Raw genomic sequence first — 22,175 nt, 5'->3', positions numbered from 1 at the left:
TCTCATACGCCTCCATTTTGTCAAATATTCAATGTGTTTACAACATGTGTCCATGAGAATGACCCAGACAAACAAATTTTTGCCTTAAGAACTGAAATTTTGCAAGAAATTAGCCTTGGGATACAAAGCATTTTTGCCATATAAGCGAACAAACCGAGTTGAACTGAACTACAGTAAGTTGCGCATATGTCCGGTGGGCGCTTCAGTAGAAAGTCAAGCGAAGTGAGTTTACATTTTCTCCTTTTTTTGTGTGGGTTTAAAATTAGAGGTTTAACGTCTAATTGTTTTGATTGTTTTATATGCAAAAATACGGTTATAGTGTTGGAAATTGGTAATATTCTGCTGTAACAAATTTTCTGCAATTAAATTTTTTTTCTATGGGAAAATGAGTTGCGCAATAAGAAGTTTCTGGTCATTCACTTTGAGAGGTGTGTTGATATCCCAGACAATTTTCTTTCATTCCCATTCTCACTTTGCCTAAGTATAAATAAGTGAACAGTCAAATAAGAGTCGACAGATATTTGACCAACACTACTTCCTTTTATTAAAACTGTAAAATCAGCTTAACAGCAACAATAAACGGTTCCCGAGCCTGGAATGATTATGATCAAAATGAATTACACTCTTTGGTCAAGCGTACTTGGACACGATCCTGGTCCCAAATGTGAAAACGCCCTTAGAGTCGACACATTTCTGACCATCACTTCTCAGGTAAATGTTGATACTCTTGAAAGTTTAGTGACATTGCCTGTCTCAGTCAGCCTTTCTGTTTATTAGTATGAGCAATGTAAGAGCTATAGACAATCTACCTACATAACTTCTGTTTAAGCAATTATACTGGAGGCTACTTCCATAAATTTTAAATAAAAATTTTGTTTAATAACGTTATACCATATATTTTTATATTTTATTATAAGTGTACGCACAAATCCCTTTGTGCTTTATGTTCTACTTTGCCTACAGGTGCACCTAGTCATTCAGTACGGCTCAATCCCAAATGTATATCTTGTGCACTGGGCAGTGTGGAAATGATTACACAATCTGTGCTCATTAGTGCATGAATATATTTGTGTATGGTGTGTAGTAGGACACTGAATTCCTGCTGCACATTATTGTGCATTGTGTAAGTGCAGTCATAGTTGTAGTGTGAAGTGTGAAAGTGTGCGTCTGTAGGGAGCAGGGAGGCATTTTGGATTGGGCCCTGGGGACAGGTGGTGTGCTGAAGAGGGTCACGGGGTTTTAGCTGACGGAAATGTTTCGCCTCTGGGGTCTTTAAGACAATCAAACACACACACACACACACACACACACAGGGGTCCATCTGCTGCCTCCGACCCGCAGCCCTTTTGTTATGCTGATTAAGGACCATCACTTTGTCTGAGAGAGAGCGAGAGAGAGAGGGAGAGAGAGAGAGAGCAGACAATGTGTGGGATGATGAAAGAAGGGAGAGGAAAGAGATGAAGATTGGAAAATGAAAATAAAAAGAAAGAAAGAAAGAAAGAAAGAAAGAAAGAAAGAAAGAAAGGAAAAAAGAGAAACAGGAATGAGTACAGTGTGGTAGCAGAAAAAAAGCTAAGAGAAAAAGAGAGGAGAGGAGAATAAAAAGCATATGTGAAGGGAAAGAAAAAGATAGGAAAGTGAAAAGAGGGAATAAGTGTATAATGAGAAAAAAAGGAAGAGAAAGGATGTGAGATATCAAAAGAAAGAAACAGAAATATAGAAGAGAAAACTAAAAGAGAGGGAGAGAGATGGATGGTGATGTAAAAAAGAAAAAAAATGCATAAAAGATTTCAGAAGACATAAAGAGAGAGTAAAGAGGGTTAACGAGCAAGTGTGTATTTGTGTGTGTGTGTGTGAGAGAGAGAGAGAGAGAGAGAGAGAGAGAGAGAGAGAGAGAGCAGGCAATATTAGGGTTGATGAAAAAAGGGGAAAGAGAGGAAAGAGTGGAAGGACTATGGAAAATAAAAAGAAAGAAAGAAAGAAAGAAAGAAAGAGAAAAAAAGGAGAAACGGGAGTGAGTACAGTGTGAGAACAGAGAAAAAGCTAAGAGAATAATTTAATGATGAGAAGAAAACTATTGGGAAACACAAACTAAACTGCAGAGTAAGATGCAGTGTTATCTGATGTTATCTGGCCCCAAACTAAGAAACACCCTGCCAATAACAGACTCTGTGAGCACCGTCTGTCCGTAGAGACGGGCGACACAGACAGACCTGGCTGCCCCAGAGAGGAGAGACTGTGCCAGCAGTGCACGCTCAATAAAATGGAGACAGAGCTGCATTTCCTCACTGAATGCCCGAAATATCACCACATTCGCACTGAAATCTTCCCCACCTAAGATCATCCCCAACTTCAACTCCCAACAAACTGCCCCACCTACTGGGGGAGCACAGGGAGAACTACACACTAGCAGCACAATACACACACCTGCCACCAAGTTTGGGGTAGCAAGTAACCACAACACAAAATATCACACATACACACACAAACAAATATGCACTGACCACTGTTATTTTATATATATATATATATTATATAGCTTTCCTTTTTTACATTTTTTTTATAATGTTTACAAGAGTTACTTTATCTTTGACTTTAACTAAATGTCTGTACTCTTTTGTATTATATACATTTTTTTTTACCCTTTTTATATTACGTTTTTTTCACAATCTGATCCTATAATTTTCTTGTGATTTTATTTCTAAGCTATAATAAATAGACAGAGAGAGAGAGAGTGTGTCTATGAGAAAGGGGGGAAAGAGAGAGAGAGAGAGAGAGTGTGTGTATGAGAGGGTGAGAGAGTGTTTGTGTGTGTCCTGGCAGTCTCCACTTCAACGTCACGCGCTGCGCCTCCCATAACGAGCCACCTTCAGTGGAGCTGCTCACTCGCGCTCAGTCCGCGCGCGCACACACATACTCACGCACGCACCCCACTCTGTCGCGCGACCCACTATTTCTCTCTCTCTCTCTCTCTCTCTCTCTTACACACACACACGCGCGCGCGCGCTCAGACTCGCTGCCAAGCACTGAGCTTTGTCTGTAGTCGCGTGCAGGTCCGTGCGTCTCGCACGCGTTCTGGAAGAAAGCAGCAGGATTCCGAGCCAGTCAGGAGCCGTCGCCAATGACAACGCTCTAACCGCCGTTAGGATTTAAAATATTTAAAAAAGTAAATCGTTATTTATTAAAAAAATAATAATAATAAATAAATAACGGCAAGATTAGAGTTTATGGCGAGACCGAGGTGCTGAACTTGGACAGCTCCCGTGGTACTGCAGCTCTGTGTGAGTGTGTTTGTGTGTCTGTGTGAAACAGAGACAGTGTGTATTGGACTAACGGTTTCCTGGGCTCGGTGTCAAATCTTGGGCTAAGGCTATCAGTCCGGGAACATCCGGGACCATGGCCAGTCTGCTCCAGGGGGAGAAGCAGCTCTTTGACAAGTTCTGGAGAGGAACGTTTAAAGCCGTGGCCACGCCCAGACCCGAGAGCGTCATCATCGCGAGCATCGCCGCGCGCAGGGAAGCCAACAGGTAACAAGCCACTCTACCTGAGGGGTTAGCTAAATACACGAGTTAACAACACAAACACGTAAACAAGCAATTCAAATGAAACAACAATGTCCAAAGACAGTACAATTTACGTAATTAGAGGTGCACACGATCTTTTTGTTTTTGTCAATTTTATGATTTAATTTTAAAGTGATTTTTTTAAATTTAATTAGTATCTACAAGAAACTTAAAATGTAGGATTGACAAAATGCAACAGTAAACCCGATGGCTACCTCTAAATGTTACTTTTTAGTTCTACATTTTTTCCCATTACTTTATTTATTTTCAGGTTTTATAATTTCTGCACTTTATACAGTCTCTTAATGTTCTCATGTTTTTCAAGTTTTATTTAAAATATAAAAAAGGACTTAAAATTGTATAAAAACATTAATAATATATAATTACAATAATTTTTATATAAAGTAACATAACAAAATATTTGGTTATTACGGTCATTACTGTTATTATTTTTAGTTAGTGGACAATTTTATTTTTATAAAAGTTTTATTTTTTTAAGTAAATTTGTTTATTTTTTATTTCTTTAACATTATACAATAGTTTTTTATTACTTTTTTATTAAAGAAATAATCAGCTTGTTAAATATTCAGCTATTTTTTGGACCCTCTAAGATTTTTCTTCCTTTTTTTTGGCTTAAACATGAAATAAGACATGTGGGATTACTTTTTTTGTTGATTTTATGGCTTTGCACTTTATACAGGAGTTTAGTCTCTTAATGTTTTCATTTTTATCATATTTTCAATAAAAAATAGTTTACCTTTCTTTCATTATCATGGGTTTCACACTAACATGCTACACAAAACCCCACAGAAATCTAAATGATTATATATTACATATAGTCACTGCTAGTCAGTTTTAGTCCATTTTAATTCATTATACAACAAAAAGATTTTGTCGCTTTTAAATGTCTCTCAGTTGCTCAAACCATCCAGTATGCCATGCGTAGCATTTGCAGTTTAATAGCAGAGGTGTCAAAATGATTGAAAAGACTTGTGACAAAATGTTTTGATGTTACAGTAACATGAAATATCTCAGCTGGGAATGGGGAATATGGGTCCAAAAATCACAAAAGTATTTTATATTTAAGAAATAAAACTGGCAGCACATTGAAAAATTCATTGCTAAATCATTATTTGGTTAACATACTGTACAGAATCAAAGAATTTGGACATACCTACTAATTCAAGAGTCTTTCTTTAGCGAACCTTCTGTTCGCTATTTTCTACAATGAAAGACATTTGATCATATCCAAGAATCTCATGTGAACAGTTGAGGTGTTGAAATGTTATGTCTGGTAAGTAAGCTCTTTCAAGTATTCATGTAGGATCTAATGTGCGGTTCTAAAAACCTTCACTGGTGATTACTGAAGCCGTGAATTCTAAATGAACTTCTCCTCTGCAGCAGAGGTAAGTTTTGGTGTTTGTTTCCTGAGATGGCTTATGAGTTTCCTTCATGAGATCTAGTTTCATCAGAGCACTTGATGGGATTTTCAACTAACTTTAACATGCATATCTTAAAGGAATGATGGCCTGTTGGTTTTAAGCATTGTTCTACAATGTGGGAAAAACAATACAGCAAAACATTGTCATGGTATGTTGGTTAGCACTGTGGCCTTGCACCTTCAGGGTTGGGTGTTCAAATGACACCATACAGTAGGTCTGTGTGAGTGGAGTTTGCATGTTCTCCCCATGGTTTCCTCCAGGTGTTTAAGTTTCCGAAAATTGTATGTAAGAGTGTGTGGCTTGGGATGACCCTGTCCAGCCTCATGCCCTTAGTTCCCTGGGATAGGCTCATCCTGCGACAGAGAGTAAGTGAGTCACTGAGTGAGTGAGTGAGTGAGAAAGCAAAACCCTTGTGTTCAAAGGTGTGTCCAAACTTCTGATGTAGTTCAACTGTACCTAGTCTACATCTAGATGGAGAAGTTTTTGGATGTTGAAGGACAGTGTGGGTCAGATCAACAATATCATACTACAAGTTGGAACCATAACACATTATATCTGTTATACATTAGCAGCTTTATCAGCACACACTTTACATTTTGTTTCAGCCTGTTTGTATTCCTAAGACAATGGACCTGGTCTTGAAATCTTTTCACAGGTATTCAGGGTGAAAACTAAGAAAGCAACACAAGTCAAAAACACAGAATACTAGAGATAGGGGAAAAGTGAACACTGACTTAAAAATCCTAAATTATCTTTTTTATTAAATTTGAACCTACATATTTTGGCATTTGGTAATATGTTGCAGTTCCTCTATGCTCCTACAGGTGGTGCTGTAAATTTTGCACACATAGGCAGGCAGCCCAGCATCCTGTGTGGTAGGAGCGAATTATTTGCTGGGTTTGTTTAGAACTATAAAGACATCTAAAATAAAATTAATATAGAAGGATATTTATAAAGTCGTGATACTTGCAGAATTGCAATACAAATCAATTGGCGCCTGGGTATCGTGATAATATTGTATTGGCTCGTCCCTGTGGATATCACACAGAGACGGCAGGAAACAGTGTAACGTAGATAGATAGATAGATAGATAGATAGATAGATAGATAGATAGATAGATTATCACAAAGCATTTTATTAATTTTATTGCATTCAGCAAACATAGAAAGAACCAAAAACAAAATGCAATATGCATAAATAAACAAAAACGTGTTAACATGTTCTAAAAGGTTATTTTCGCTCATCTAAGCCATCTAACATTCCACTAAAGATAACAACGATTATAAAAAATAACAAGTAAGACTCTTAGTACATGCACAAACTCATAAACTGTATACACACACACACACACATACACACACACACACACACACTAATACTATATATATATTTCTGTTTTTTTGGAAATCTACTACCAGAAGAGCAACTTTTTAATGAAAGTTGAAGAGTAACAAGGACAAGATGTGGTAAAGGTGATCCGAATGTACACTACCGGACTACAGTTTTTTACAGACTGTGTCTTTTTTTTATTCCTCCTCACACACTGTGGGTGAAGTTAAGATTCATACATCGCTCACTTTGAGTTGATCTGCTACATCTTTATCTTTTTTTCTGCTCGGCAAACAGAAAAGTTTTATTTGTATAGCACGTGTAAGAATGGATGTCACAATGGATTATACAGCAATATAAAAATAAAATATAAAAAATATAAAAATGAAAAAACGTAAACATTTCGGTGAGACGACGTGAGGAAGAAACCTCGAGATGACCAGACTGAGTAGGGAACTCATCCTCATTTGGGTGAGGCAGCGTGAAGATAAATAAATATATTTGATGTCATTTTCATTAATGCTGTAGTGCAAAAAGATTTAAAGCTGTAGAAGGTGCTGCAGGTCGTCCGTCTCACCTGGAAACAATCATGTCATCACCTCATTAAAGATTAGAGAAGGAAATGTGGTCACAGTATTTATGTGTGTGTGTGTGTGTGTGTGTGTGTGTGTGTGTGCGCGGTTGTGTGTTGAAGGTCATTGTTCCCTATTTTTTCCGAAGGTCAGCTGTTGTATTATTCGCTTTGAGCGTGAGTCAAAAGGCAGAGAGAGAGAAAGCGAGACAGCTCCTGCTCTAAGTGTGTGTGTGTGTGTGTGTGTCTTGAAAATCTTATACATCTCGATCCGTTACTGGAGAACTGCGATGCTGCAGCTAATTTTTTTTTACGCACACCAAAGACTGCATTGAATTCTATTCACAATACGCAATATACCTTTTTTTTATTTTTAGAAACTATAAAGTGTGTGTTCAGTAAATTACACAAGGTCTCTCTCTCTACCTTTTTATTAATATATATTTATGCCACAGTTCTGTTGTTGTTGTTGTTTTATCTTCAAAAGAAAGAGAAAAACACTCATCTGTGTATCCATTATTAGCTTTAATCTTTTACTTCCCGTCTTTTAGTTTGTCTTTTTTATTCCTTCGCTTCTCTCACTGTCTATCTCTCTCGATTCTTGAGTTCTTTTTCATGTTTTCCTCCACACTGATCTTCTCTCCGTTTGTTTTCCGTCTCTCGTTTCACTTCTTTCTCATTTTGCATCTTTCTAATTTTCCTTCTTTTTTCTGGAGACAAGACTTTTCCAAGATATTTTTGCTATATTATGTTATTTCTTACATTCTTTCTTTTCAAATCCTCTTCTGTTTCTATTTTCTTTCTCCACAGTTTGTTTTTCCTAAGCCTCTTTGTCTCTCCTATGCTGTCTCTCTGTCTCCATCTCTCTCTATGCCTGCACGGTGTCTCTCACTCTTGTCTTTCTGTCGTTCTTCTCTCTGTCCACATCTCTCTCTGTCTCTCTCTCATGCTGTCTCTATCACTCTGGCTCTTCTTTTCTACAGACCTTGAAAGGGCTTCGCCTCCCGTGAACAGGTACTTTCAGAAAATAATTTGAACTGTTTTGCAATCGTTCTGCCCCAGAAAAAGTCTAGTAGTGCGTCAGTGTGAGGCAGAAGGGGCATCGTGTTGGTGATGATGAATGTGGGACGTCATTTGAAATTTTTCAAACTAAATTCCACCAAATTATGGAATTTGTTCTGCTCTGATAGAAAGTGCAGGTCCCTGTCTCCACTCTCTCACACTCATGTCTCTTTTACAGCAGCTCGTTTCAGCGATCACTGTGTGTGTGTGTGTGTGTGTGTGTGTGTGTGAGTGTGAGATGAGTGTGTCGATTCAGTGCCAGAGAACACTGAGTTTTACTCTGGATGCTTTTGAAGTAGAACCCTGTTCAAGTGTGTGTGTGTGTGTGTGTGTGTGTGTGTGTGGTAATGAGCTGAAGGTAAAGACCAGCCAGTGGAGAATACTTTTCTCTCTTCTCATTCTCTCTCGCCATATTTCTGTGTCTCTCTCCCTGTCTCTATTTGTATCTCTCTTTGTCTCTCTGTCTCTCTTTATATATATATATATATATATATATATATATATTTCTCTCCCTCTGTGTCTCTCTGTCTTTCTGGCTGTGTCTCTCCATCTCTCTATGTGCCTCTTTCTCTTTGTCTCTCTGTCTTTCTGACTTTTTTCTGTCTTCCTATGCGTCTCTCTGTTTCTCTCTCTCTGTCTTAATCTAACTATTTTGTCTGTCTCCCTGTTTTTCTATGCGTCTTTTTGCCATTTTCTGTATCACTTTCCACTGTCTTTCTGTCCATTTCTCTGTGTTTCTTTGCTTCTATGTCTCTCTCTGTTTATCTATGTCTGTCTCTCTCTGTGTCTTTTTGTCTCACTATGTGCCTCTCTGTCTCTTTTTGTATCTCTCTGTCTTTATCAAATTCCTGTCTTTCTTTATGTCTCTCTGTGTTACTCTACCTATTTGTCTCTCTTTCTCTGCTTTATACTGTCCTTCTGTCGCTCTTACTGTTTTTCTATGTCTCTCTGTCTGTCTATGTCTGTCTGTCTCTCTCTGTTCTTTCTGTCTCTTTGTGTCACTGTCTTTATCGAACTGTTTCTGTCCATCTCTCTGTCTCTTTTTATGTCCCTATGTCCATATTATCCCTAACTGTCTTTATCTCTCTCTCTCTCTCTCTCTCTCTCTCTCACTCTTTAACATCTCCTGGTCCTGAGTTTTATCCGTCTTCTCCGTGTCTCTCTCTCTCGCACGTGTCTAACATTTACAGCTGAATGAATGTGTGTAATTTCACAGCACACATCACTTCCTTTTCTCTTGCTGCGATCACTCCAGTCCAAAGCAGACTTTTTTCACTGCGATGGAAAACAAACTCGGACAGTTTCATGAAATTTTAATTCAAAGCATTTGTTCAGGTTTCCGTCGTCAGTCCTTTTAAAAGAAACGCCGTCAGCGAGCAGAGCAGCAGCGTCGCGTTCAGCTTCAGGTGCATCGTTATTCATAGAGAATAAACACTGTCCAGTGGACAGACAGCCTGAACGGATACAGCCCTGAGGGAACACACACACACACACACACACACACACACACACACACACACAAACACACACCTGATCATTGTGTGGCTCTCGTTTCTCCTGCATTCAATCTGTCTCTCTGCTTTTGTTCCCTTGTTTCCTTAGTCCTCGTCCTCCTCCTCTTTTCCCCTTTCTTTCATCCACAGCGGAGTGGTTATAAAGATTACGTTGCTCCTCCTCCTTCTATTTTTTTTCACCCCGGGGGGGTATTTAGAGCGAAGCAGACTAGAGATTTTAGCCCTTTTCAGCTTCAGGCAGCTGCTTGTGAGTTACAGTCTTCATTAGAAATGCACTGATAGGGGTAAATTCAGGGGTAAGCCTCTGTTTGTGTGTGTGTGTGTGTGTGTGTGTGTGTGTGTGTGTTGGGGGGGGGGGGGGGGATGGAGAGCAGATGGTCTGTAGTCTAAAAAGGGGGCGGGGGGCAGGGATGGACCTGTTACACCAGCAGATGTCATATTAAAGAGAGAAAGGAATTCACCACAGGAACGATACAAAGTAAAAGAATAAAGTTCTGATCAGATGAAAGTATTTTTGTTGTCCTGCTCTTTAGATTTGCATAAACGTCGCTAACGAGTAAAGGAACACTCGTGGCCTGTAGTTTAGCTCAGAAATTCTAAATTAATCAAGCGTACTTTAGATGCATTCAGCTTTCAGCCCAAAGGAGACAGAAGACAAGCCGACGGTACACACGGATGAGGAAGTGGATTTTTGAACACATAATCTTGATGTCGTTGTTAAATAAACATTGTTGTTTTCTGCCGTTCATTGTGAGAAGTTAATGTACACACATACAAACGTCAGGCTCCATCAGTAAAGTGTTGACTCGAGTGCATATGAGCTGCTAGTTAGTGTGGACTTTGTCTACAGCAGTGGTTCTCAAAGTGTGGGGCGCGCCCCACTAGTGGGGAATAGAGACATGACAGGTGGGGCGCAATGAACGGGAGGGAATTAGTGGAAATTGTTTTACTAAAAAATATTCTAATAATTAGAATCGGTACTAGGAAAGTAGAAACTAGAAAATTCATGCTTTTCTTTATTGATTTTTTAAATCTTTATTTTTTTTATCGGACACTCGAAACTAAATAATGACACACAAAGAAATGGATCATTAATACAAATAAATTAAAATAACATCAGAGAAAAAGTGGAACCATAGTGCAACAATAACGGTTTAACGTCGGCATGTTAATTCCAGAGGAACAATATATAAGGAAACATTCAGTATTATATATGTCATTTCATTTATTCCAATGTGTATGCTGATGTTTCTGTGTTTTTGTTAAACATTAATATTTTATCAAGCAGTACTAGTCTGGCATTTCTAGTTTCCAGTTTGGCAACAAAGTTGCTTTTTAATCCTTCAGGTGCTGAACAAAAGGGAAGATCAATATCGTTCTGCGCTTTTTGTTGGTGTGCGGCATTTTGCGATGATCCCTAAGTCATTCGTTGCGCCGTAGAGAATAATGGTGTTTATGCTTTTAAACATCTATAATTTAAGGCGGATGTAGCTTAAACACACTGTAGAGAGGAAATATATGTGGGTATCTTATTCGCGGGTTTATTTACGCAGCTATTGAATTCGGAGATGCGAATATCAAACTAACTTTACCGCGGACACAAACAGGTGTTATGCGCTAAAATGCCCTCCTGCCACGGATTGCCCCCCTACATAATCTCTATCAAATATTATATTAGGACATACATTTAAAGGTTTATTATTATTAAATATATTATTACTATTATAATGAACCCTAGGCACGTGACAGCCGTCGAGACGATTAATACAAATCTCCCAAAATGATTATTTTATGGCACATTTATTTTGCAGGGGTTTGTCAATGTACAAATAACAAATTATTTATCACAAATTGCACTAAATATTGTTTGTGGTGAAAAATTACAGGAAATGATTTTTATTATAAAATAAGCAATATAAAAATATACATGTGGTTATGAAAAAATATATAATTTATATATTTTGCCCCCTATACAAGCTTTTTTTTAATATTGCTTTAATATTTGTTATTTGTAAACCATAAACCTATGAATTTAGGTGGGCAATCCGTGGCCTAGGTCGGGGGCATTTTAGACCATAACACAGTTGCGTACTGTATGTAGTGAGCATAATAACATCAATGGATACATTTGTTACATGGACCACAAATAAGCAGGTGATTCAGCACTATCAGCCTAATCAACCAAAAATCCAGCCGAAAGGAAAACATGATGAAGCCTATGTTGCGCTTGAATTCATGGTGGGGATGGTGGGGGCAGAGGAGAGACCCATGTGTGTTTTGTGTCTTAAACCGCTGGCAGCAGACAGCATGAGACAAAGTAGGAAGACACTTATCGACAACATCTTTTTTTGAAAGAAAGCTCTAGATAAGTAACAAAGTAAACCTGTTATAATAATTGCACGTGTATTTTATCTGTTTTGAACTTGGTGTTATTTGATCTTATCGGTTTAGAAATTGATATTTTAATAAATAGTACACGTGGCCATTTTCGTTATCATTTTGTTGACAAGTGGGGCTTGAAAATTCGTCCACCCTCTTAAGTGGGGAATGACAGAAAATGTTTGAGAACCACTGGTCTACAGTATGTGATGCAGGAAGCACAAACAAAAATCTACAACAGAAATGTAGAACAATTGTTATTAATGCTAAGAAAAAATAACGTACAGTGAAACCTCGGATTACGAGTAACACGGTTCGCGAACGTTCCGCAAGGCGAGCAAAGATTTGTGTGTGTGTGTGTGTGTGTGTATGGGAGTCACACTCTCTTGCGCGCGCGTTTAGAGCGAACATGAACACACACACTCTCTGCTTTTTACAGAAACTGCTCTGTCGCCAATCTTTTCAAAGGTAAAGTGCAGGTTAATTTGTTTGTTTGTTTTACTTTACAGCAGTGATTCCGTTAGTATGCGCTCACACGAGTGTCATTAGCAATGTTTCTTGCTAATTTTTCAGACAAAAGTCTTTCCGTTAAAGTGGGTTTATGTGAAATTCGAATAAGGAATGTTTACTGTGTAATAAAGTCTCATTAGAAAGTTAAAAATCCATTTTCTCCCTCAGCCTCTCTTATATGTGTGCATGCGCATAAGTTGACACCAAGCCGGTTCATACACTCTCTCTTGGGACAGGAGGGGCTTCACACACACACACACACACACACACACACACACACACATACACACACGCAGCGTGAAACACTTGAACGGAAACACTTATCTGTCGGGAATTATTTTACTTTTTTTAAAAGGTAAAGTGCAGGTTAATTTGTTTTATTTTTACTTAATATTTTGTGTTAATTATTTCTATGTATTTATTTTTTTGGGCTGTGGAACGAATAATTTGAGTTTACATTGTTTCTTATGGGAAAATTAAATTTGGTTTACGCGTGTTTGGTTTACGCAAGTTTCACCGTTTTGTGAGCTGAAGGGGTGGAGAGTTGTCATGAAGAAGGCGCACTTAATTTTTTTTAACCGGGTGCGCCATTTTGGTTTTGACCCTCTCGCGTAGGAGTCACAGTTATACAGACGGGCCTGTATAATCAAATTATTAATTATAGGTCTGAGTCTATACAGGACATAATTTAATAAGGGGCTCTATTGTTATCCGGCACAGCTTTTCCTGTCTTTACGGTACAGGTTTGACCCGGAAACCCACAACCAATCGAATGTAAATTAAGTCAGCTCACGTGATGCTACACAACCAATCAAATCTGTTCATTCCAGGCGGCCAAAACACACAAACAGATTAAAAAGAGGCAAGTGACAGAGCAATACAAGGGAAGACATGTGAGCAGGAGACAGGAGGAGGAATATGGACATAATTATAATTATATAACTGTTCAATGTGTTGACATTTTTTTTTTGTGACTGTTTAGAAACAAAACTTTTAATCGTAATCCATTTTATTTTTATATACAAAGCCCTCTTGTTTAATATTGTTGAAATGCTTTGTCCTTCCTTAAGTTGATTTCAGTCTGCTTGATTATACAATAGTAAAAAAAAAATTTATAATCTCCAATATTATCATAAAAGAGTTGCAGAAAAATCTTGTGTTTCAAAAGGTGTGGCTGCATCAGACAGACACAAAGAAATGCAGTTGATATTATATTGATTTTCTTCACAAGAAAGAATATCAAAACTACTGTAAATGTTTGATAGTTTTAGAATATTAGTTCTTTAAATTGTTGGTATCAAAGTCAACAAATAACAGAATGTGTTTAAAACTGAAAAAAAATAAAAATAAATTCATGATAATATTTGAGATTGTGTAAAATTTAAAGGGTATCCGAAAACTTTTCTCCTCCGATAAAATAATGATGTTTCGGACCTGCTTGAGGTAATTTTCTCTATGTGAACCTCATTTCATTTTAGTTGAATACCCCTCCTCTAGCAGCACCGTGAGACACTATACTGCAGATTTTTGTTAAACAATAAGAAATGTATTAATTTTCAGAGACCACCAACCAACCATAAAGCTTCTTGGGGTTGTCAGGTTTCAACCTAAACTATAACTGTTACTATAAACCGATGATCTGTTCCAGCCTAACTATCTTAACTATTCTATCAGATGAAAATCATTCATTCTCAAAAGGGAAAAATATCGTTGACGTCCCTCCAAAATCTCCCACAGGTGTTGAGATCTGCTGAGTTTTAAGGCTATAACATATCACGCTTTAAATTACTTTCACCCTCAACAAAGCGCTTAACGAGACCTTGTACTTTTTAGATGTGTGCGGGGTCATCCTCGAAAAAACACACCCACCAGGATAGACGCTGAGCCGTCATACAGTGAAAGGTGATCAGTAGAAGAATTAAGTAGTAGAGACCAATCATGTTCACATAAACAAACAAATAAATGACATCATAAGAGAGCCGCCTTTTTGTCTTTTAATTTCTTACTATTCTGCATGGACAGATCACTCACTTTACTCTTCTATATCATTATTTTATAACACCTTTCTCTTTTTTATACATGCATGTATGTGTTCAATCCCGTCTTTTCCATCTCTCTGTCCCTTTTTTCAGCATTTCTGCATACCGATGATGCTCTGTTTTTTTTGCACCATCATCTCTTTTGTTATGTATATCTATCCAAGACATTCTGTGTGTGTGTGTGTGTGTGTGTGCATGCTCTGGCAGGCTGCAAAGCTTTAGCTTTAAATCCACAGTAATTTTACATCACAGCACACAGGGAGCAGACTCCCATCTCATTTTGCCGGAAGTCCAAGACTGTAATCGTGAGCGCGATGAAAAGCGCAGCTGCAAGGCAGAGCAGGAGCGATACAAGACTCTCGCTATGTTTGCAGTCTGACGGTGAAAGAGAGTTTACGAGTTAAAAAGGAAACCAACGAGTTTTTTTTTTTTTTTCTCAGAGATTTCAAGATGGGCTCAAGTAGCACGGCACGTGCCGAGCAGAAGTAATCTCTCAAAAGTCTCTTTGTGTTCAATTATCACGTCCTTGACAACTGTATTTGTAACAGAAGAGCATGAAGGAGTTCTGAGACGTCAGTTCTTATTCAGAAACCGAACCCCGGGATCGGTGCTTAAAGCCGAGCACTTGGCAACGAGCACAGTTTGCGTTAACAGAATGAATTCTGAGCAAGCATGATGTATGGTTCAGGCTGAATGTTTCAGTGTGCTACCAGCTGCTCGCCTTTCACAGCTTTAATTAAATTACAATGCTACTTTCAATGCTGTAGTTACAGAATCTATGCATTCAAGCTCATCATTAAAGGTAGTTAGAGAGCTAGCTTGATTATTAAAGTAATTATTTTTAAATTAACTCTTATTTTAAACATGTACAAAGTACAACCAGGGATTAGCGATGTAATGCAGCGTACACAGCCTAATTAGTGACTACGTGAGTACAAAGTAAGAATTAAATTACCATCTAGACCTGAAACCATTCTGTAACAAGTTTATATTATAACTTGAAAACTAGAGAAGGATATGAATATCATACTGCAAAAAAAAAACTCCCTTGTCGATAAAGACATTAGCTAAATGTTGATGCATAAGAGGGTGGATAGCTCTTTTCTCCGAGTATGTTGCACTCCCGTGTTAAGCAACATAAACGCTGGAGCTGTGAATTATTTTAAATTTGATTCAGTTCATTAGCACTAATATTACATCAGAATAATATAAGTATTTAATAACCATTGAAATGCTGTACAGATGTTTGCAGATGTGTTGCTGATGCCTTGTACAAAGCGGTAATTTTTTTTACAGCCTTCTTCTTCTGCTCCACACTCCAATGCAGTAGGTGGCGGTATTGCACAAACTGCTAATAAACACAAAAGAATGTGAATAAGAAGATGCAATTATCTCACAAAACAGAGTGTATTTTGCACAACTTTACTTTGCAGAAGAATAAAACTAATCATATTTTTTGAGGAAAATGTGTAGCATATTTTCATGGAATTTGTAATTTTTAGACATTCGTACGTTCTAAAATAATTTTAAAGTGTGAATCGATTAGAGTCGTTGCATCAGTGAATCACATTGACTCACAAAAGAGTGATCAAATTGCTTAAAGTGTCTCCGGGAAATCATGCGTTTTCCTTCACCCTCACTGGTTGGTAATTAAATTAGAAGAAAAAATTTATAATACTTACAAACAAGTTCCATTTTCGGACCAAGTACGTAACTCAGATTTGTTCGTAAGTCTGGGACAAGGTGAGCCATGTACACCTTAGACACAAAATTAAACAAAATCCGTAACTGCGCCTAAGGAAATATTACAAGTATTCACAGTGAAATGTTGTCTTTGCCACTAATATCACGAGAGGAGCCTTGGACGCCATTTTGTCTTAGAGCAAATTTCCCCATAAGAAATAATGGAAACTCCAATGATTTGTTCCGCAACCCAAAAATATATTTATAAAAAAATTATAAATAGAAAGTATAAAATAAAAATTAAACTAATTAACATGCACCTCACCTTGGAAAAGAATCAGGCTGTGTGTGTGAAGGACGACTTTTACACACACACACACACACACACACACGCGCATGGATGTTGACTTTACTTACTGTAGACTGCAAACTAAGTTTACGAGTGGAATCTCAGACGCCATTCTGTCAACATTTTCCACTGTGTTGGACCGTGAACTCTGTTTTGTTGAGGCGATTTGTTCGCATCTACGAATGATCGTTGCGAACCTTGGTCTGTTCATTTCAGTGGAAATTTGTAACTTGAATGTTCGTGTTAGTCCTATTAGTCAAAGAATTATTTAGTCATTTAATTTATTGTTTTTTTTGTCCAATGGTACGGGCACAAAACAAAAAAAATTATAATTGAAACATAAAATCAATATCAAACCTATTGCATTGTTTTTTAACTTATAATTTACATTTGCTGAGTATATCAGAGGTATAAAAAGGTAACTAAGTATGTTTACTTGGTTCCTTTACTCATTTACATATTTCATGTAATTTTACTTGAGTAATTTACTTGAGTAGTTTTATTAGTGGATACCTTTTTTATTTTCACTTAACCATGTCCTACAACAAATATCTGTACTTTTACCGGTACACAGTATTTCCTGGAAACAGAAATATTACAACCTGCTGATTGTTATGCGCAAATGCGTGATATCCCTTCCCGCCGCATAACAACTAATCGTATAGCAGGTGTTTGAAATCAGAAGTGGAAATGGTTGCAGACCATAATGAAACAGCATGGTTACAGTTGGAAAGGAGAAGAGGAAAGAGAGCAAGAGGGAGAGAGAAAGACTATTTAAGACTATTTAACTTAAAGGCTAGAGTGAGCTACTACAAGTTCATTAGTGCTTTAAAGGTAAGCACTTTTCTATTTTTTCTCAAGTAAGAATGTAAATTGAGGACTTCCACTTTTACTTAAGTAGTATTTTACCTCAGGTATTTTTGCTTTTAGTGGGACAGGGGTGGCTCGGTGGTTAAGGTGACTGACTGCTGATCAGACGGCCCCACGTTCCCTGACGCTGCCAGGCTGCCACTGTTGGACCCTTGGGTAAGGTCCTTTACCCCCAAATGCTCAGATACCATTGACCTGACAACCCGAATCCATAAGTAACTGCCACAGAAATAATGGATATACCTTTAGTGCGGAGATCAGTCATCAGATGGCATATACTGTAGACGAACCCTTTCACCTTCATCTCTACTTTTACTCGAATACAGGATTCGTGTTTGGCCACCACTGAAGTACAGTGTATGCTTTCTTACATGGGCTTAAAAAAATCACACAAATGGCTTGGGTTCATTTCTGTGTGAAGTGTCGCACCTTCTTTGCATTCTACCATTTCCGATAAAAATGCCCCTAGGTGTGAACAAGTGTGGAATTAGATTACAACTGGCTGCAGTGGGCGTGTCACCATTCAGAATAGATCACATCGCTAAAGAGATGGCTGAATAATTACCATGCAGGTGATTAGAGGAAGGCGAAGTTGATGTGGTTGCTTTAGTGAAGTACCCTTGTGTATTTTCTCTCTCTCTCACTCTCGTCATACTCTGTGACGGCAGACAATTTGGAAGTATGAAATCATGTTTGAGAGCTGTAAGTAGGGCAGACATCATTTTCATACACTTAAGCAATATATGTTTCATTAACTATTAAAAGCAAAACCTAATTAGCGAAAAGCTCTTCATGATCCTCCAGCGTGACCTAATAACGAATTGAATAATGTTTATATTTTAATTGGCACTCAATGGCGTCAGGCTTTTAAACATTGTTTCTGAAAATCTGGTTTTAGTTCGAGGATTAGGAGTGAGCTAATGTATGCAGAAATGACTAAGTGCTATAAAATGGGACAGAAAGCTCTATAGAGCAGAAACTGCAAACTTAAAGACTTAAAACAGAACTTTTTTCCATTGCTTCCCAGTCACCTAAATAAAGATTTTCTGGTGACAAACCAGTTACTGGGAGATGGGATTTCTTTTTAATAAGCTGTGTTGCAGAACTCTGTGTAAGGTTAATGAAATACCACTTAGTAAGATAAACACTATACATGCTGTTAGAACAAAATACATTGTACAGATGCGTTTTTTGTTCCCCGAGGTTTACATATAATAAATGTGCCTTTAAAAGAGAACAAAGCTTCTCAAGATTTAATTATGTACCTCTAGAGTTACTTTTGTTCTCTAATAAGTGCTGGATTATTCATTTTACAAGTTAACTCAGTAAAGGTACAAAGGACAGCCACAAGGTAGAGTTCAGCGTAAACAGTTTCAACTGTAAAGTTACAGTGAAGTTTAAAACATTTAAAGATTGGTTCAGACTATACAAGTACAATAAATAAGAATAAGAAGAATATTCATAAAAATGGCAGCAATATCGCTATTGCCTTGGGCTTATCTATAAAAATATCTCTAAAAAATTTTTTTTTTAAATTTTGTGTAGCCTGTACTTTAGTATGCTAATTAAACCCAACTTCCATGGCATGAGATCATGTGACCTGAGGCCTTATTATAATTTACTTTAAAACAACCATCACGCGCTTACAGAGCTAATTTGCAAAAAAATAAATAAATAAATAAACACAAACTTTTAACGGAATCTGTCAAGAAAAATCTTTACTTGTTTGGGTTTCCGACATCTTGTTTGTTTTCACAACTTGTTATGTGACTGTTGCATTTGCATACTAATTAATACTCATTAAGGTCTGCCAAAGATGAGCGTATCAAATTATTTCAATATTTACGCAACACATTGTATTTGCTACACATTATATTAGTGGCTTTATTTTATTTTTTTCTCTTCATTTAAACACACATTCTTACACGTGTAATATACATTTTTGGAACTATGTTACAGGAACAATACAGCATGCATAAATGATTTACATCATAAAGTGAGAGTTCAGTGTAAATGATTTACAGGTACATGTGAATAGTTTAGTGCTTAAAGTGTTTAATTTGGTGGAAATGTTATATTGTGAAGGGATGGATGTGAGTGTTTCGTGAAGGCATAAGGTAGAGATTAGCATAAACATTTTAAAGTGTAAAGGTAGTGTTAAGCATGAATATTTTGGATTGTAAAGGTGTAATTTAGCGTTTAAATTGTTCAGTTGCAGTTTAGCATAAACATATTAGAGAGTAAAGTTGATGTTTAGCATAAACAATCAAGAGTATAAAATTTTGCATAAACATTCTACAGTGTAAAGGTAGAGTTTTTGTTTTAGTTTAAAAGTACAGTTTATTATTTTCAGTTTAAACACGAGTGTAAAGAGAGATAAATATAAACATTTCAGTGTAAAGGTGGAGTCTGGCATTAACATTTTAGAGTGTAAATGTAAAATTAGCATTAATGTGCAATATAAAGTTAGAATTCGGTATAAATATTTTCGAGTGTAGCGAGCATAGAGGTATTTTTTCTATTATTATTTAAATCCTTGAATAGTAAAAAAAAACATGTCATTTTCCTCAGGCTACCCGACATTATTTACAGACTATACAGTAAAACTTCAATATTTTCAACCTTATTTTTATTCTTTTGTGATTATTTTACTCCTACGATCATTTTGCTCAATGTTTTCAGCCCGCATGAATATCCCTTAGGCTAGACAGGGTAAAAAGGATCATTTATTATTTCTGTTCCTTCCTGTTGGAACGAGCGAGGCGAGTTTCCCATCAAGACTTAATGAGGTAAAAAAAACTTTACAGTCGAAGCCAAAGAGCAGTAAAGGCCTCACGGAGTGACAGCAGCGCTGCATTATTACAGCCTGTTAGGGAAGGAAAAGAAGAAGCTTACAGTAAAAAGAAGCACTAGCAGAGCAGCCTAGTGGATTTATGTACTTTGTGTAATGGTGTCTTTACGTTAAGTAACAGTGCTGTGTAGATCTCGATTATAGATTGTTTTATACATAAATAATGTTCTGGTAATACAGTTAATGCTGTCAGTCATTAATACGCAGGACGATTTAGAACTGTTATAATTTGATCAGATGAAATATAGACCTGAAAACTAAAAATAAATTATTTAGAATCCACTTTACATTTCTATTTAGATTTATGGCAAAAAATATTACTAATATAGTTAAACCTTGGATTGCAAGCTTAATTTGAAAAGAACCATTGACTCAGTTGTGATCATGTGAAGCCCGGCAGACAAAGCGCATACATACTACAGTACTCGTATATAAAGACTTCGCTCGTTTATTAAGTTAAAATTTATTTTAAAATTTTGCTCGTTTTGAAAAACACAATATAATAAGATAGGCCCTGCAGCGAGATACAAATAATAGGCACATTATTCTAACGTTCCAAAAGGTTATGAAGGGAATCTTAAAACTTATAAAAAAACTCAAAACTTTTCTTGTATTATTTTGGACTTGTCCTCGTTTTGGGCATTGGACTTAATAAATATTATCTTGGTGGTCTCGACCAGGTATTTGTGAAAATATGTTTGGTTATGGTTTCTGCACAAACGTCTCTCAATTTTTTTTCCACCTTGGAAACAATATAACCGTTTGCATGAATGTAGACAACTGGTCTTGACCTTGAAAAGGATTTGATTTGATTTGATTATGGTCTTTAATTTCGATCTTAAAATAAATCAATAGACTAAAGAAATTAAAGAAATGTTTAGGCCACGCCCACTTCAAGATTGAAAACATTTATGCATAATAAGAGGCGGACACCTTCTTTCCTATGACTTAGCACAAGTGCAGAGGTCACTCTTCCTGTATTCCTGCAAACAAATCTTCATTATCAAGACTTTTTTTTGCAACACATTTACACAGTGATACTCAACTAACCCTCTTACACAGATATCAGTGTGCTAGGAATTCACCGACTGAGCTAAAATACTATCTCCTCAGCTTGAAACAGAAGATTAGAGCCATGCTTTAAAGCTCTAGGTCTCTCTGTTGTTTGAGATTAAAGTGTAAATTATCTGGAGCGAGAATCCTAAACACACCGTCGTTCTGACATGATTTTATATAAAAACTACAACAGCAGTGACATTTTCTTAATCTCTTTGTTGTGTTCGCTATTTAGTAGCCAACTGTGGTTTTTATTGCACTTTAGACCGCACTTTCTTTGGAATTCTCAAATATAATTTTTTTTGTAAAAACATACAGTTGTGTATAGCAGACGTTACGCATAATATAGTTTAAAAAATGTGTCCTGTTGTTATAAGACAACAATAAATGTAGTAGTTACTGTGTAATTAGTAATTAATGAGTAATAAATAGTAACTATGTAATTAATAGATACTTAGTTGTTATTAGTTAATGAGTAATCAGACGTCACTGAACAAATAGTTGTTAATGAGTAATAATAGTTGCCAAGTTAAGTATAGTTAATGAGTGATTAGTACTGAACAAGTAATAGTTACTGAGTAATTAGTAGCTATTCAGTTATTATTAGTTATTGAGGGATTGGTAGGTATTGCACAAGAAGTGGTTACTGGTATTTGTAGTTGCTCAAATATTGATAGTTAATAAGATCTTAGTAGTAACTGAACAAGTAGTAGTTACTGAGTAAAAGTTGATTTTCAGTAATTTATAGTTAAATAGATATTATTAGTTACGGAAGAAGTAGTAGTTATTAAGTTTTAACAACAATTTACTTATTACTTCTTAAAAGTAATTAGTATTTACTGAACAAGTAGTAGTTATTGAGTATTAATAGGAACTCAGTTTTCAGTAGTTAATAAGTCATTAGTAGTTACTGGACAATTAGATAGGTACTTAATTATTAATATCTAATGAGTGGTC

General features: G+C 36.7%; 1 protein-coding gene across 1 annotated transcript in view; it reads left to right on the top strand.

The window, feature by feature from the left end:
* Nucleotides 1-3,395: 3,395 nt before the first annotated feature.
* srrm4 (serine/arginine repetitive matrix 4) overlaps nucleotides 3,396-22,175 on the top strand; it is an 87,046-nt gene continuing 68,266 nt past the window's right edge. The window contains exon 1 of the mRNA XM_053481340.1: nucleotides 3,396-3,527. Within this exon, the coding sequence (XP_053337315.1) occupies nucleotides 3,397-3,527 (131 nt within the window). The 5' untranslated portion in view covers nucleotide 3,396. The remainder of the gene's footprint in view (nucleotides 3,528-22,175) is intronic.

The sequence above is a fragment of the Clarias gariepinus genome, chromosome 21, assembly GCF_024256425.1.
Source record: "Clarias gariepinus isolate MV-2021 ecotype Netherlands chromosome 21, CGAR_prim_01v2, whole genome shotgun sequence".
In the NCBI taxonomy this organism is placed as follows: Eukaryota; Metazoa; Chordata; class Actinopteri; order Siluriformes; family Clariidae; genus Clarias; species Clarias gariepinus.
This window is presented reverse-complemented; position numbering and strand designations above follow the sequence as displayed.